Source organism: Aphelocoma coerulescens, chromosome 3 (assembly GCF_041296385.1).
Source record: "Aphelocoma coerulescens isolate FSJ_1873_10779 chromosome 3, UR_Acoe_1.0, whole genome shotgun sequence".
NCBI classification, from domain to species: Eukaryota; Metazoa; Chordata; class Aves; order Passeriformes; family Corvidae; genus Aphelocoma; species Aphelocoma coerulescens.
Window position 1 is genome coordinate 82,920,902 of NC_091016.1, and position 18,830 is coordinate 82,939,731.

The 18,830-nt window shown below is 38.3% G+C and overlaps 1 protein-coding gene across 1 annotated transcript in view; it reads right to left on the reverse strand.

Moving 5' to 3' along the window:
* Nucleotides 1-18,227, reverse strand: part of GRIK2 (glutamate ionotropic receptor kainate type subunit 2) — a 357,596-nt gene extending 339,369 nt beyond the window's left edge. Inside the window, exon 1 of the mRNA XM_069008590.1 lies at nt 18,113-18,227. Coding sequence (XP_068864691.1) covers nt 18,113-18,227 — 115 coding nt within the window. The remainder of the gene's footprint in view (nt 1-18,112) is intronic.
* Nucleotides 18,228-18,830: the final 603 nt, after the last annotated feature.

The following is an 18,830-nucleotide window of genomic DNA, read 5'->3' on the forward strand; positions in this document are numbered from 1 at the left end:
TCTCAATTTAGGCTATGTGCCCAGTACATTTTTTGCCATGAAACAGGTTTGCAAGTCTTAAATGGTTTCACATTCCTCTAAACCATACTAAGAGCATAACATGAATATTTTAAGCAGCTTAGCTTTGATTTAAATATATTTACTCGGGATATGCTGGCAGCATCCCAAAATGCAGTGTAATACCCTTAAATCTGGCAATCCCAAACTCAATTTAAGAGAGCAGATAATATGGACTAGCAGCATTAAAGCAAATAAAGTCAATTAACAGGAGGTTTTTTTTCTTAATTTGTTTTCTCTAGCTTGAAATTGCAAAGGATGGATAAAGCTATGGGATTAATGAAGAAAGAAATTAATGGAAATGGAATATAAAACAAAAAAGAGAACAGAGAAGTCCAGGAGCTATTATTCATTAGTCAGTTCTTAATGTTTAAAATTGTATAGCAATATTCTTTTATTTAAAGCAGACACAGTGCAAAATGGAAATTCCACCTTTGGAGTATTCCAGACATTCACAAGCATATTACAATAGAAGCAATATGTTAATTTGAAAGCGTTTACTTCCACTGAAAAATAAATTATTGAAAATATATACCTATTTATGGAAAATAATGTTTATTGTAAGAACCCTGCCAAATTATCTCTTTCTGAGATTTCCCTCAGACATAAAGACTAATTCAATTCATTGTTAAATGAATTATTCAGGCTGTATGTGCATATTGAGATGTTGGCATTTAGGTGTTCCAAGATGAAGATAAGAGGAAAACAGACAAAAATAGTCACAGAGTAGTAACACATTCCACAAGTGAAAACAAATGCATACATTATTTAGTTACTGCTTGAAGATACTTCATATTTTGCTGCCTACACTTCAGCCAGCTTAAGAACAGGAAAAAACAAGTTCTGTTCATATGATGTTGTCTACAGTTACACTGGAAGCTTTATAATGAAAGTACTGTTGGAAACGTTGCTAGTAAGTTCCCAGCACCCACTGATATTATGTTTTAAAAGTAAAATTTTGCTTTTAAGTATCTTTATTTCCAGTAATATCTGAAAAGTCAAAAACAGTCACTTCACCAGGAGAGCATTTCCCAACAATTGTACAACACAGCTCATAGGAGGTTCTTTCTAAAGAACATTCTAGGCATATGTATACCCATATGCTTTGTTTCGAGACCCATCTGTTTTGATTTGGTATACATGCTCTAAAATAACATTTATTTTATGAAACATACACTGAGTGAAAGGGTCCACAATACTTGCTTTGAACAACACAGAGATTTCTTGTAAACCAATGATATCATTTGGATATATTCTCATAAATTTGCCAAGGAAATTGCAGAACCTTTTCTGAAGCTGGAAATTGCATTAAGCTTCAAATCAAAATTGTGAAGTTAAGATGTAAAGCTAAATTTATAATATTATTTCTGTGAATATTTAACTTTTGTATTCTTGAAGTCATTCATTACAGTCTGTAAGCCACTGAATGCTGTAATTCTAAGTAGATAGGTATCTAACTGGTCTCAAGTAATCAGATTTAAGCATGTTTGCAGAATTGTTTTGTGTCACAGTTATCCAACCATGTAGGGTACACTTTTCTAAGACAAGCTTGTAAACACAGTATCATCCTGGATTCAATAAAGCCCTGAACTGGGGTCAAAATCAAATATAAGGTTTTCAGATTCTATTTGCCTAAAGATGCATCTTTCAACTTGTTATTAACATTTCCTGACTCTTTAATATAATGTGAGATATTAATCCATCAAACCCTTAGATTCCTTAATAAACAGCCTTTCTGTTTACAGCTCTTTAGCCAGCTATAAAATCCCCTGCAAGAAGACTGCCCACCCTTGAGATTATTTCAACAGCATGTTAAAATGTGAGGGAAAAGCGATCTCCCAGCAGTCAGAGATTCAATATGACAAGTCTGAGTGAAGAAAAGCTTTGATAACAAAGTAGCAGTAAAACCAAACACTGTCACAGATACTGGTCTCATCAGCCAAAGACCAAATAATGGAAAAAAATGTGGAAGGATTAATGTCAAACATTAACTTTTAGGAGTTCTGTCGTCTCAGAAAAACAGTCAAATGGTGTTTGGTCCAGAGTGGCTACGCCCCCAAGTGCATGACCAAGCACAAATAGCAGGTGTGGAAAATGCTTTCAGGATAAGAATCAAAGATTATTTGTGCAAACACTGAAAAAAAAAGATTGTAACCAGACTGGGGGAGGAGATACAGACATATTTGGTTTTATCAGAAAAAAACTTCATTCATGTTGACAGATTCCTCAGAATGCTGACTGAAAACCAAACTTGAAGAATTTCATTTCATAAAAAAATATTATGACTTTATTGTGGATCAAAAAAAACAAACACACAAAGCACTACCAAAATAACCTAAAGAAAACCTACCAAAAAAAAAAACAAAACCAAAAACAAAAACAAACAAACAAACAAAAAAAACCCACCACAGAAGCTTACTCAAATTTAAAAGACAATAGTTTCTAAATGAAAGATGTAAAGTCATTAAGCAAAACCTATGATTATTGCACAGACTTTAATTTATAAAAATTGGGTTTATCCGCAGGCAAAAACTGTTTGTGATTTTGATCAGACCGAAAAGGATGTATTGTGCATTCCTATAGGTGCACACTAGTTCATTGGGGACAGCACAGGGACATGACACAATATGTACCTACTATTTCCATAAGTAAAACAGGACTTAGAAAATGTTTCATTTTCTGTGGGGGCTTTTTGCTTCTCTATCACTTCATATGGAATCCTATGACCTACCATGACAACTGTCAAAATGTGATTATAATGCTTTGCAAAGTACATGCAGGAATTTTTTATCACTACTGTTAGAAACTGAACATTTGATATTATTATTAAGCAGGATTAGGATGGATTTAAGAATGTTTTGAGAAGTAACATGAAAGTGAGACACCCAATGCTGAAACACAGCCTTTCCCATTGTAATCCAACAGATGCATCTGTAAAAACTAATGTAAAATCCAATTGCAGTGTATGACTGACTAGCACTCTTTTTAAAAGTTAACTTTATTCATTTCATTTATTTAATAAATTTTCAGCAGTTATCAGCATCCTAGAAAAATAACTGCCCATAACCATTGGTAGATTCCCAAGAACCACAGGCAGTGATTTAGGTATGGTACTCACTTAAATTTTTGGTCTTTTAAAAGTATTATTTTATTTTAACATGATTGAAGTTTCTCTCTCTTGTGTTTGTCTGGTCATTACCAACATTTATCTGTTTATTGGAGTTGTATCCAGTCAAAAAGGCAAGGTCATGGGAGATCCATTTCAAGAAAAGATAAATCAGATAGATAACACAAGATCCTTGACCAAGGCTGCTTAAGATTTATTTGTAATGAATCACCTCATAATTGTGTCATCAGTTTTATGTATGGCTATACTTACAGCTTTTTCATTTGTACAAAGGAAATAGTTCATCCATAGACCAAGAGGAAGAATCTGGGTCTATGGATGAAAACTCCAACTGCATAAAGTACACAAACACAATGTTTTTAATAAAATATCAACATTTTCATCATTTTTTCCATTAAAATACTGAAAAATAAAATAAGACCACTTTATTCCACGTAAGCAGTGAGCTGATTGTCCTTCTGAGCTTTGGACTCTCAACAGATACTAGGCAGCTGTGGGATTACTTTGAATAATAAACTTTCTCCCATCAAGGTAGTGATCAGAATGATCTACCTATTTAACAATGGCCAACAGTTCTTTTCTTGTGACACAGTAACATTTCTCAGCAGCAGTGTTTGAGTATCGCATGAAACTATGCTCTGTAGTTTCTGCACTCTTAAAATCATATTTTCCTGTCTCTAAAACAGTAATATTAGAGTCCAGAGGAAAGACAGTTTGGTTTTGGTTTGGGATGTATTTTAGTTTGGGGTTTTTCATTATTTGTCAGGTTAGTTTTAATAAATAAGATCAAAGCACTCTTAACTCCAAGTTTCCTATAAACTTTTTCATGTTTACCCCAGCTGAACATGTTCTTCTTTTGAGAGAAATAAAACAAGAACCTGCCAAGTTAGATAGAAGCTTGTGTAGCTAAAAACACCTTCCTCCACATCTCTTCATACCCACAGGCCATACACTTTACTGCTGGCACAAACCTCAGAAGAGCAAAATTGTCAGGACTCTGTTTAGTATTTTATCTGGAGATCTCCAATGATAACTTCAAATATTTAAATTAACTCTCTCTTCTATGTAAATGCTGAAATAACAGTAAAAAATTTCATATGGCAAGGAAGAATAATGGAACAAGGCAAAGTAAATACTTGGTAAAGCAGTAGTCAGCCAGACATTCAACCCTGCAGCAGAAAAAGTTGTGGAAGTGTAGTAATGAAATATGATCAAAGAAATGCAGCTCATTTGTCTTTTTGCAGTTGTCAATGAGAATATTGGTGAATGTAGTGACTGATAGGTATTTTTTTTTGACATATAATAATTTAAAATATTTTTGAATGGAACTTAAGTTCATTTGAAAAGTTTTGTGCCACTTTGTGTTACTGAAGAAAGTGTTTGCATAAGGCAAAAAGGAAAATATTTGGTTGCTACTGAAAGAACTATTATAAATATATATAATGCTGTAATTAAGATAATGTTATTCTTTTAAAAATAGGCTAGCACTTTTTATAGATGTTTTAACATTAGTCTTAGTTCTGAAATAACCATTGTGTTAAAAACTCTTACCTGTGAAGCAAACAAACCTAAATGGTTTTCTTAAAATGTGAAATTCTATTGAAAGGTAACTAATTTCTAAAAAATATTGGAAAATAATTAGTTAAGAGAAGTAATTATAAAACATGGACTAAAAACATTTGAAAAATCAAAAGCACTGCAATCCTCCACATTTCCAGGTCACTAACACTGTAATTATGAAATATTGTACTTAGGATAGGGAATTTCAGAACTCATAAAGCATCTGAAAATCTTAGCGTGCCCCTATTGCTTACCAGCCCTGATAGAATTTTTTTTTTTTAATTTTGCATAACAGCACAAAAAATGTCTTCACCAACTGCAATATATTTCCTCAATTCCTAGATTAACCCTTTTCCAGTTTTCCTCTCACTTTGCTTAACAGCTCAACTATCTTTAGGGTGACACCAAAGCAAATATTTTCTGGTTATCAGTGGGTTTATTTTCTCACAAAATACACAAAATGGGTTTCCATTGATTACTTCAATATCTGAGCTACATGAACACTAAACCTTAAACTAGCATTTCATTACTCCTTTAGCTTCTTGGTCTTTAAAATTATGGCTCAACAGGTGAATCATGGAATTAAAATCTCTTCTGGCTTTGCACCTACTAAATATATTTCTGAAGTTACCCACGTGGGGAAGCTTTTGTAGAAAAGGTGCCTGATGAAATAGGGAAGTCAAATACAGAAGTAATGAAAACTCCTCTGCCTCCTCAGGAGTTCCCCTAATTAATCAGCAAAGAACTGAAAGCTCAGCATATCATGGCTCCTTAAAGCCAAGACCCAGAAAATCTACCTAGAGTTTTGTTGCAGTGCTGTAGCTTTAATCTAACTAAGAGATTAAGCTGTAGCAGAAATGGACTTCACTAGGCTCTACTGATTTACAGCACTGCTAACTGAACCCTGAAACATTGGCATAATTTCCTCCTCTTAAAAGTGTAGTGAAATGAAGTTGCTATTGGTCTCACACAGGTAAATCCTCTCTAAATTAAGATTGCCCTTACACCAAGAATATTGGTCCATGGCAAACAGAGGTGATGTCTTAACAAGTACCACTTCCACATTTTTAGCAGTTGCACGGGCTTGTTGTGGGCAGGAGCATGTATATATATGCACAGCTTTATTCACAGAATTTAGTTTATCCTTTTTAGGGTAGAAAATTCTAGTGTTCTCTTTTTTCTGTCATAAATATGCTTGACTTTGCAGGTTCTTTGCTAAATTTCATGGTGCTTGCTTGAATTTTTTTGTTTTGTTTTCACGACCACTTTGAAAATATTCATGAAGATCACACCCTGTGAGAACAGATTCTTCCACCTTCACAGCCCTTTGCTATCCCAGGCTCACACTACTTGTCAGGAAGCAGATGGAAAACCGTTTTGAGTCCTTCTATCAAAGACCCCTGATGCACCCTCAGGCACTTCTCCTGGTTTTTGTTAACGACAATTCCAGCAAAGGAAACATACTCCCACCTTTTTTTCTGCATTTGGGTCACCACAGCATGAAAACGTGTGTGTGTGTGTGTGTGTGCACATTCACACAGGGCTGTACTTGTAAAACCATTGTTGCCTAGTTCCTTTGCTCAAGTGACAAAGTACACTTTGTGACATTCAAATTATTGCCAGAAAATAAGTAGAAGGACTTATCATCAAAAGTACAATAATCAATTGTTAATATGGGTGAGAATACTCCTGTTTACTTTTTAAAGTATATAACCACAGTGGAGTAGAAGACAAAGAGCTTCTAATTTTCTATCCTTATAACCATCAGATGGTTTCTGGTGAGTAAAACACCAGCTGTCTGTAGAAACAGAGTGGAGAAGGCTTCCAAAAACACGTGTTACATCTTTCTTATAAACTACAAGATGACAGTAAGGGCAATAATGGAAATCACTATGAACAGAGTGCCTGTGGCCATGACAGCTAAATACAACAGCTTTATCCAACTCAAGCATCTTCCCATGAATGAAAAGAGTGGAAAATACTCTGAAATGCAAGGCACACTCCTTACTTGAGAATAGGGTATAGTCTTACCTTCAGTTACAGCAAAAGTAGTGTTTAATGAACATTGATGATCACAGAATGATACAAATCTACAGCTCAATTTGAAATCTCCATTGTCTAGACACAAAAGGTCACAAATGGACAACACTGAACATGCTCTGACTGACTAATGCTGATTTGATCTTTAAATGTGACTTTTCATTGTTTAGGCAGGTTTGAAAAGACATTAGGAAATCTGATTTAATGCATTTTTGAACACATTTTTCTTAGCTGTATCACAGTCACACAGTAAGCTTCTGCAGGCATATTGAATGTCGTGAATGATAGAGTCTGCCAAGATCTGAAGAGATAAGCCTTAATAGCACTCATATTTTATAGTCTTTCCTTCTCAAGGACATCCAAACAAATACATATAGCAGTCCTGGAAGGAAGTCACATGTATCTTTCACAAATTTCCATTTTTTTCCCTCAGTTGCTTACAGATGAGGCATGCACAGGGCTTACCACTTCTCCTGAACTGACCCCATGCACACTTCCTTCAAGTCTAAGAAAAGATCAAATCTAGGCAAAAACAGATTATTTAACTATGTTTCTGCTTTTTATGTAAACATCATACTCAATATTCAATAGCAAGCAAAGGGATTTAACTGAGCAAAGTCTTGGCTTAAAAAAAATAAAGCTATGCTTGTTTTGCTGAATTATCAGATCATTTTGTCAAATGTTATCTCTGTGTTTGATTTTGGCTAGATTTGTATATGGCCTTTTTAGGCAAATGGTGTTTTTTCCATTAACACTTTTCAATTCCTTTCTGTTATTTTTTCAACACTGACGGCCTTGAATTCATCTGCATTATTTTTCTCAAACCACCTCCATCCTGCTTATCAACTTTTTTCTTTCAACAAAATGAAGAGAACACTGTTGTCAGGACTATCTGGGAGCATGTCCAAGTAGTTCATTGACTGAAACAGATCAGTACCTCAAGGTATGAAGGCAAGCACCAAAAAACTTAGCTTTGAAAATGGTTCAAAAGCACAGTTGTTAAAAATCAACAAGACATGCTCCCTCAGTACATGATAATTTCTTTTTAAAAGAAGAGTTCCAAATTTGCCCTCAAATTAGCTATGACCAGTCACTGGCCTTGCATTTGAATTTTGCACATTAGTATTTTCAAAACTCAGCTTAAGAGAATGAAACATCAAACTTTCATTGCTACATGGACTACAAGCATACGTAGGTGCCTCATAATACCAGAGAAAATAGGCATTTCTAAGCAGTATATAAATACTTTTTCAAAATGCATAATCGGTAATTTGAAAAGGTGGCTGGGGTGAGGTCTTCTTATCATTGGAATAAAAAACCCCAACCTTGTTAGTATAGCATGCATGAAAGCTGTAAGCATTGTTGAACAGTAGAAGTCAGATAAACACAGAGGTTGCAAGTTAGATTCCCTGGGGTTCGGTCCTGATGTTGGTCCTTAAGTGGCACAATATGAAAAAAGAATGATGAATTTTAATACTCAAATGCATGCTGATAATTTATTAAAAGTTCTGTATGACATTTTTTAATAATTATTAGCTATTAAAATTCATAATAAACATGTATGTTCCCATTGATGTATATAAAACCGAAAACTACTGTGACTAAGCATTTTAAAAGAAAATTAATTCCACTGTTTTAGAGTACTCTGTGTGCTTTTAATTTTCCTAATGTACCTTTTTACTCAAATTCTTAATGAATAAGTAATACAAAACTTCTTTTAAAGATTTCCTTCTTTGTCGGATAAATGTTCCAAATAACAATGCTTTAGAAAATATTGCTTTAGTAAATAGTTTTCTCTTACAGAATATGTAATCTTCATGTTTGCTACTGTTATTTACATATATTTCTACATAGTACAATGTTTCTTATTGTGTAACAGCATTTGATTAGGGAAACAAGTTGTTCTGCTACTACTGAACTGCATCAACCAGTGAGTATATTCTTTTCAACTAAAAAAAAAAAAAAAACCATCAATCAAATTATTTTTATCATGTTGAATTTGTTTTATAGTACATGCCTCCATATTGTTAAGCCCAATAAATAAACATCAAATGTAGGTGCAAAAAACAGTAGTGTGACTTTAAAAGATAATTGGGGAAAATAATTTCAAGGAAAGACAGGTTCTGGAATTAGCATCTTTGCTAATGGTAACCAGCACAGATGGTTTGACTGGAAGAGCACTGTATTCAACATCACTACGGACCTAATCATGCAACCAGGAAGAATACTCTATCACCAATTCATACAGGCAATGACTATACCTAGGATAAACTGGCAAATATCCCTGAACTTGAACATAATTACTTAATTTTAGCATTAGAGAAATCTGAACCACTCTTTATCTAAACAGCATCCTACAGCTTACAGCTTTGATTCCTATTTCACTTTGTACTAACATAAGCCACTGACCTGAACAGAAAGTTAGAGGATAATCACACCTAAGGCATACTGCAAGTTATCTTATTTCAATATTTGATCCATAAATTGTAGTTTTGAATCATTTCATATAAGAAACTTTACAGAGTTTCCTATCATCCATGGTGTAAGGATAAAAACACACTATCATAAATCAACTTGGCACTAAACTCTCAAGGACTGTACATCTCTGACAATCTCAGTAGTTGGTATTGACTGATGATTGAGCACTCGCACTGAAAATATAGGCAGAAATGGAAGAATTAATTGGTTTCCAAGTAAAATAACTGGTTTCATCAAAGTTTTGCAATGTGAACAGTTGGGGCAGGACTGAAAATATTTGCTTACATGCTTAAAAAAGTGAAAGTTAAATTTTATCATTGTGAGCTATGAGATTCAGATTTTCTTCTAAATGTTTCATGCTTACTAGTGTAATTATTTTAATTATGGACTCTTTGGTAAATCATGTCCTAATTGTGCAACTTTTAAATAACAGCATAAATGTGAGTTGATTGATATAGCTGACATATGTTTAGCTCTTGAGCTGATTGAAATAGCTGGTATATATTTAGCTCCTAGGGAAGGACAAAAGCCTAAATGGATAGCAAGCTCAATAATAAACTAATCCTAAATAAATTTGCCCATACCTAATCATGTATATGTTTGATTTTTTTAAAGAAAATTGTTTTACATTCAGTATCAGTTACCTTAGGACAAAAACCATTTTAAAGTAATAGTTCTTACTATATTCAGAGAAATGTGACAATTTGAAATATTGTACTGGACATACATAAAGAGCTATGTATGAAGATGGCACATTCTTTCAGAGTGAATTAGTTCTGCACCTTTTGAAGCAAACTTGATAAGCTTTATTCAATAAATTTCTGAAGAGTAAGTAATCAGTTAAATATATGTGTTCACAAACAAGTCCTTATTTACAGGACTAGCTATGATTATCTATTGTGAAAACAAGCACCACCCAGTTGCTGGCAAGTGTTTAGCAGAATGAGTGAGTGGTCCCTGATTCAGCATTTTTGTATTCTCATGTCAGGAAGAAACTGATGAGCCATTTATATATTAATCTTTCCCTTTTAAATTTCCATCTGAAAAAAAAAATATTTCAATATGTGGTAATAAACACTAAAGCCTGGGGAGAAAACAAAAAACCCTACTCAGTCCACTCTGACTTCCTCCATCTTGCTGATTCCATGAGGGACATGGTTCATCTAGCCTAACTTAAGCCATCTAAGAGTTATCCAGCTTAAGTCAACCTTGTCTAATCCTTCTCATTTTTTCACTCTCCAAATGCTGCAGAGAAGCCCTAAGGCATGCCTTAGACTAGAAGTTTAGTTTTAAGACAGAAATGAGGATTTCCAGATTTTTTACTTTTTCCATGGAGTTTCCCAGAAAGTTAGAAAAACAAAGACTTTCCAAAAAGGACCAGAAAAAAAACATAAACATACATCACTCTTTCAGATAAGTAATCACTTTCCATTTCACCATTTAAAAATAAATAAAGAAAAAAAACAAAGTGAGGGGAAAGGATCAAATAACACAAAGTACAAACATTTTTAAAAACGCAACCAAACAAACATTTTTCTTTCAAAATAATTCTGCCACCCATGAAACCACCTTTTCCCATTTGTCCACAAAAATATGATATATATTGAAATCAGATAAAATGCTTTTAAAATTAGTAAACATCAGAGACACGCAGTAAAATATAAAGAGAGAAGAAAAGAAAAGGGGAAAAAAGTAATCATAATTTGAATTTAAAAGGACATCAAGTCTCCCAAACAACAGATCCTGACAGCAAAGTAGAAAAGCTCTTCCTGGACTGTTCTTCTGTCAGTTATTAAGCCTTGTACAAGAATTAGTGACTGTAACAAACAAGTTTTTTCATTATGGAAAACTGACAGACGTTTTCAACATTCCTAGTCCAATTGACTTTCAATCCAAATAACCATTTTCTTGAAAAAATGAGGTTTTAAAGAGTCTGTGAATGGAAATATTAATATAATAAAACACATTCAGTTAATGTGAATTAATGTATCTCTCCAAAAACTAAATTCTCTAAGACCCATAAATGAATTTACCTTCCAATGCATTGATAACAGAAAAGTTTACTGGGAATCAAGAGCAAACTTTGTGATCTAAACGCTACACTGTAGCTGTGCTTTAAACTACCCCTACTGTAGACTCCACTCACAATACCAGCAGGGAACCTCTTTTTCTATACCCCCAGGCAGAAACATCTGGAAATGGAAACACTTTAAAAAATATGTTATCTAAAAATATGTATTTCATTTCAAAGCAACCTACCAAACACATTCCTAGATGAGTAACTGTATTTCAATAGCATTTTGGATTAGAAGAATAATGTTCAAGGAAATCTGAATCATGAGTGATCCAAGTCACTTGCAAATTTTGATGCAAGCATAGCTTTGCAGCAATGTAAAAAGAGCAGTCTTGACTTGAGCATTGCACCCATTTGTCACTTCTAATTTTTGCCTAAAGGAAAAAAAGCATGGTGCTTTTAATTCATTAAGAAGTACTTTTTAATGCCATTTAGATTATGTTTTTGAGTTTGCTTAGTGTTTTACATAGCATTACTATACCACCTACTTTATCCAAATCTGGCTGAGCTCCAGTATTGGAATAATCATTGTCACATGTTTGTTCTGTATTCTTTGCCTTACTGAAAGCTTTGGCTGTTTAAATTGAAGGTGCCCAAGAAAATTATTACTGTATGATATAGGAAGCAAAGGACTCAGGGGGGAAATGGGGTGGGAGTGAGGACAAGAAAGCGGGGAACACAGCATGGATGGCACAGGACACGCACAGAATTATAAGTATTAATATGACAGTGATCTTTGATTCTCCATATTCCAGTTCAGATGTGACAGCATAATGACATTATGTCATTATGTTATCATGTTGTTTAATCTAATCTTCCAACATACATTACAGCATAACACCATAAAAAGATTATTCAGGAAAAATTAATTTGCCTTGCAGATTAGGGAATATGGAAATAAGGCACCTTTTAGTTTCTCTTTTGCATTATTGACATACCTTCTAGTAATTGTTCCTCTGAAAGAGATTAAAGAGGATGAAGGTTAAAACTCAGAAACAGACAAGGTAAATACATTAAGTAGGGGACAAAGACCTACTTTATTTACAATGGCTACAAAATGTTTGGTTTGCTTTTTTCCTAAATCGAGGGGATTTTCTCTGGTGTAAAATAAATACATAAATAAATGGGGGGGGGGGGGAACCCTAAAGCTAAACTAATAAAACTAAACTCTAATAGTCGAGTTTAGAAAAAATCTCTTTTTCTCTAGTTTCTTATCTCTGGTGGCAGAAATCATTTTATTCAGCAATCACATTTAAACCAGAGGTATTACTTGAACTTTGCATCTCTTCAAAGGACAAGTAGCAGTCAGTAAGAAGCAAGTTATCAGTAAGAATAAGCAGTCAGTAAGAATAAGCAGTCAGTAAGAATACAAGCTATCAGACAACTGTGTGAAAATCATTTTACAAAACTATTGGTGTTCCAAACTCTGGGTGAAAGGATCTGGGGATATTCCAGAAAGCCCACACGGATAAAAGCTTTCTTAACCTACATTAAATCTTGATAATGCAATAATGAGTCTTTTAAAAGGATAACTCTAATTCCCCTATCTACTGCAATAAAGACTGTATATAGCTAATCTGCTTTGCCCTTTCAATTAAACTCGTCCAGGACGTTCTATGTAGTCAGCACCCTGAATGAGTCATTAAAATTCTCGTTCTGTAAGAGTTGTGTGCAGTGCACCGTTGTTTCTAAATTCCATTAAATCCAAACGGTCTTTATCGCCCCATGACCACTGTGACTTCAATCAGCCAATTTAATTACCTTACAAAATTGTCAGCAGAAGCAGCAAAGAAAAACAGGAAGGGTTGTGACGTTATCAAATTGAAATCTTCCTCTGTGCTGTTTAATCTAGACCAGTCAATAACAATGCTTCTCACCTCCTTGCTGCCTTCCCGAGGCTCTTAACCTTACTCTTCTTTCAAAGATTTCTGTTGTTGTTTATAAGACTGATTTTGAACTCCTCTTCGTGAGAATGTTAACAGATACTGAAAGCTTCTTGTCCTTGGCAGTAAATTTTTCATTGTCTCTGAATGCTGGACTTACCAAGACACGGACCCCTGAGAGTTGCCATAAAAGTTTGGCTTGGAGATTTTCATTGCACTCTTGATCTGAAGGCAGACTGTCTTCCCCACTAAAACAAGATATGTACACTTTTTTGTTTATCTTAAATAGAGGCAGAAACCTTACCTCCTTTCACTAAAAGGGTGTCAATGCAAAATCCAAAGGAAAGTACACATCCAGGAGGGTTAATGCGAGTCCCTTAAGAAAGCTCTACTTGATCACCCAGCAGGTATTTTTCACTTGACCTCTTGTCTCATACACATATGCACAGAGCTAGTTCCTACTGCTGTGTCATGACTTCGCAGGTTTTAATTGCTACAATTTTAAAATGGTCTCCTGAATCCCAGAACCGCGTGGTTTGACACCCACTGTCAGCTGCACAGGCAGTGGACACAACGAGCAAGCCTCTTCTCTGGTTTTGCCTCGCTCGAGCTCTTACAAACAATTACATGGAGATAAATTCAGTCTGTTTGAGACAAAGGAGCTCAGCTAAGAAGCATGGCAGATGAAACCCGTGCTAAATCTTCACAGAGGAAGGAAGACTCGAGCGCCTAGCAATTCCCCTCTCGGGCTTCCCACAAAGGAGTTGAAAAATGAGGGGAGGGGTTTTCCTAAGGCACAAAGAGTACATGATTTTATAATGTTTGATTTGCTATATTTATTATTCTATGTAGGGCAACAGGAAAGTGCTAGGCTTCATGAGGACTTGGTGTGGTGGATTTTTAGGGAAAAAAATTAAAAATAGTCAGTAGTAAGAAGTGTTTCTGGTAAAAGTTCAAAACTCTTCTTTTTTTCCTTGAAAAGTTTTTCCTGACTCTCTCTTGACTTTCTTTTGCTTTTAACCTGGAAGAAGCCACATGTGTGCACACACCCTTCCTTTATAGTTCATTGTAACACAAAACATTCAGTTCCCTTTCTCATCTGCTTCAAGTCAGGCAACTCCAAAGCAACAAAAAGTCAAAACTACAGGTGTATGCCTCTACTTTTCTTTACTCGTCTTGAATGTCCTGAAGAAAATAAAACATCATACAAAGTGGGTTAACACTTATCAGGCAATTGAGCCCCCTGCATTGGAGGTCTTTAGTCTTTCACCACGCTTCCAGGAATAATGAGAGCAAATCCAGTGGCCAAACCTCTTTCACCTTCCCGTCACAGGTCTCTCTTCACACCTTTGCTATAGGAAAGACGAATTGCTCACAGCAGTAGATACAAGGCCGGAAATGGGCAGTTTAAATAAAAGAGAGCATTTTAGAGCCCTCCAGACTTCAAAGAGCTGACAATCAAGCTCTATATAGTAGTAGTAGGTGGGGGGAAAGGGGGGTTTAAATAGTTCTTTGGGCAAGACAAGGGGTTTCTGAAACACAGGTGAGTAATTACTGGTGTTTGACATCTCTCATTGGCTTGTTAATTCAGCATTTCGGGGACAAGGTGCTGAGATGTCCTCAGGAGGTTAAGGCAGACCTACGACAAGGCAGCCCGACGTGCCCAGCCGTCGTGGGCAGAGGGGCGGCTCGGCTAGACTCTGGATCCGCTGAGTTCCCTGGAATTTCTTGGGAGCCGCTGCCGTGGGTCTGCGCTTACAAAGGAGCAGTGAATCGGAAAGCTGCGAAATGTGATCCCCGATAACGTAACGGATGTGCCGGCGGTCACGTATTTTGGCTTTTGTTCGGTGCCAAGAGATAAGGAAAAGGTTTCCATCACACTTAGCACAGCAGGGAGACAAATACTAGGCTGCTGATTTTCTCCCTCGTCAAGGTGGGATGTATCCTTTTATCCGCATCAATGGTTTAGGACTGTTCCCATTTGACACCCTCGAGTACCGTATACACAAACCTCGCCTTCAGCGTTCCCTGGGCTCGTTTGTGGGAAACTGTTCAGAAAGGGAAAGGGAAGGAGATTGGTGGCATGCCCCCATGAAGCAAAGTGTCATTTAGGGAGGGCGCCTGGTGTGATGCCCGAATACCGCGTTGCCCAACTCCAGCAGCAGCAACAGGCTGGTGTCCAGATGCCTAAGCAAGTGTCGCTGGGGAGGGAGCGGTGCCATCGCACCAGCCTCTCTCCATGTTTGCTCCATAAGGCACAGACAGAAATAACCTCCCGAATTTGACAAATAACCCAGGCGGTTCGACTTCCCTCTGTGGTTGCTAAAAGGTAGCTTTAGAGAGAGAGGGAGGGAGAGAAAGGACATGCTGGCTAGTCCCAACAATGAGAGGAGCCGTGGGAAGGACAATGCGAATCCATGGTGGCTAATTTGCACAGGAGGAATGAGGGGGCTGCAGCTCTGGCAGGCTTCAAGCTCTCCCCTGTTGCCATAGCACTGCTGGCTGAGGAGGAAGAGCGGGGGCTGGCAGGCTGCCTTCTGGAGGGAATCTCCTCAGCTCTCGCTTCTCCTCGGGAAGGACTCCACGGCATCCCGTCCTCCTGGTCGCAAGGACATCCCGAAGGGACCGATAGAACGGGAACCCGGAGGGGGCGGTGGGGAATTCCCCCTCAGAAATAACCAAAGTTTTTCCACAGCTCACTCGCTGCTCCTTCCCTCCACCCTGCCATGCCCTACACGGAGACAGAGATGTCAGCCTTTTGAGGAAGGCGTGGAAGTTCTCTCGTGGCCACAGAGTGACTTAGCCTGGACTAAGCTACGTCCAGACTCCTTTAAAACAGAGATGTGCATCAGGCCCGGATGAGCAGGACAAAGGTCTTCCTGCTCTTCTCACGTCTAACATTCTCCACAACAAAATTAACTTACCATCTGCTCCCTACCTACTTCTAATGTTCAGTGATGTTTTGGAGACAATTCTTTTTTAAAAAATAGGGAAAAGCAGGCAGAGATGCAGAAACGGATTTCTACTTCGCTTCTACAAACAGTGGGGTGAGCACAACTCGTTGGCCAGCTGTGTGACCAGGATGCAGTTGGGAAGCGAAGTTAGCCCAGTAAAACACAGGCACGCACCGCCATGTCACTGGGTAACAGACACCCGCTGCATCACCTTTCATCCTCGGGATTATTTATTGCTGTAGCTCTTGCCAAACCGCTGCTCTCTAGGGCTGTCTCCAGTGGTACACTGGACTAACAACTCAGAGGGAATGCCGCTCCAAAGAAGGAAAGTCCACCTCTTGCTGGTGCTGTGACCAGGAAGATGTTTGTTTACATAGCTTCACCTGAAAGTAACTGAGGCTCCTAGAGACAGACTCTCGGCGCCCGTGGAAAAACAGCCGGCCAGTGCCAGATTACAGGCATCCTAACGCTAAATTCACGGCCATGATTATGGATCAGACTGATTGCAAAATAGACCCCACAATGATATACGGACCCGTTTAGCCATGTCCAAAGAAACAGGCATTCCTGAGGATGGTTGCTAAGAGCAACGTGCCTTAAGCACCACCTTTAGACCAGATGGAAGCAGAAAAAAAAAAAGTGCTGGTAGGAACTCATCACACGAGATCAGTAACAGCCTGATGACTTTTTAATCATTACTCACCTTCCCCTCCACAAAAAAGTGTGTGCGGGGGTGCTGATTTAAACTAAAATAGATACAAACCAAGGCATTATTCCCAGGCAAAGGCAAGAGATTTCAGTGCCCCACAGAAACGGATGCAGTGGCTGCCACAGTTTATCGCTGACAGCGCGAATGCGGGAGATCCGCTCTTCCTCCCTCCACCCATGCTCTCGGCAGGCACAGAAGGTGCCGCTTGTATGGGGAAGCAATTTTCCGCCTGTCCCCTCCGCCGCGCCCCCGCCGCGGTGCGCCCGCGATACCCGGGCGACCAGGAGGAGGCTGATGCGGGGCTCCCATCATAGCTCGCCCCGGACTAGCACCGAAGGACTTCCCCAGCCGCACAGCCCCCTTCGGACCTGCTTTCCGAACTTTCTGTCCTGTCTTTCCTCACTGCAAAACTTCTGTAGGGGATGCAGCGGCTGGAATTTGTCCCTCGCTTGCTTGCTTAGACACACGAACACTCGCGCATGCACAGGCAGAGCTCTAAAGGCTAGTGCCCTGGTCCAGCTGGGATAGCTTTTAAAGTGTAAACCCTCTCTGTTCTTGAAATGTCATTCTGATCTACCTATTTTTTCCCCCGGGAGAGGGGGGAACTCCTGCAACTTTCGTCGCATAGGAAATCTATGCTTTTGAAAGGTACCGCAAAAGCTCTTTCCCAAGCACCGCTCAAGACGTAAACCATCTCTTCTCTAACCCTAAATGCCACTCAAGTGTCAAGCAAACTGACAGACACTTCAAGGGAAATCAGCCCGAAGGTCTCAAATCACAGAGTCGCGCCCGCACGGGATCGGCTCGGGGGGATCAGAGACGGGCGGCCGAAACTTAACAACTACTTGACAGATTTTTAACTGATCAAGCACTGTATTAGCCATGCTTTCCCCTACTACGGAAACAATAAAGCAAAACAATGGAAACAATTACGAGGAAGCCACGCAAGCTGCACAGAGCCTTAGGCAACCGCGTTTGCCAGTCTTTTTTCTATTGTTATTATAATTATCATCATCATCGTGCCGTTACTACGGCTACAATGAGCTGCAGAGACAGAAAAAAAAAGATCACACAGCAATTCATCCCTCCAGATGCAAAATAAAGAGGGACTTCGCTGCCCGACTCCGGCAGCACGTCCCAGCTCTCCCCCAGCATCCCCTTCTGAGTCAATCCTACGTATATCACATTCAGGCTGAAACACACAATGAGAAAAGTGTCGGGAAATCTTACCAAATCTTAATACATGTGTGGTTCCTTGAGAATATCCAATCCACAGTAAGCAAAGAAGGAGTCTAATGGTGCATCTGAAGACTGAATTAGTTACAATAGGGGAAATAATCTTCATGATGTTTCTATGCACACACGCGCTGCCTTACTTCCCCCTTCTAAGCCGTCAGGTTTCCCGGTAGGGTGAGAATGAGGATACGTAAACTGATGGCCCTCAGACACGATCACGGCATGGTCACAGAGAGAGCAGAGAGTCTACGCTTCCCAAACCCATTAGCAATCCCTGCATGTTCTTCATTCACTGCGCCAAGGAGCAACCTTCAACTGCAAGGAATGGTGGGACATCCATGTTAGTCGGGGGAGAATCCTTGAGAAATCCAAACACACACAATGTCCAGCCGAGTAAACCTGGGAGGCAAGAAAGGAGGAAAATCAATAGGTAATCCAGCTCGAGAAACCGCTGAGGTACCGCCACATAGCGAGCACCCGCCGTTTCACTGGCGAAGCTTTTGCCGTGCTCCCATTCTACTGCACTGCTGCACAGCTTCTGACGCGAAGCCAAGATTAAGTGAGAGAAATTGAGATAGCTCTTCTCTGCTTAAGGCTGCCTGCCAGACAGCCTTCCCAGTTTCTATTATGCAACCGATCTGATCGCCCAGCGTTGTCGGAGTTAAAAAAAAAACCAGCTCGGTTTTATTTACGTGCTTCTTATTGTTATTAG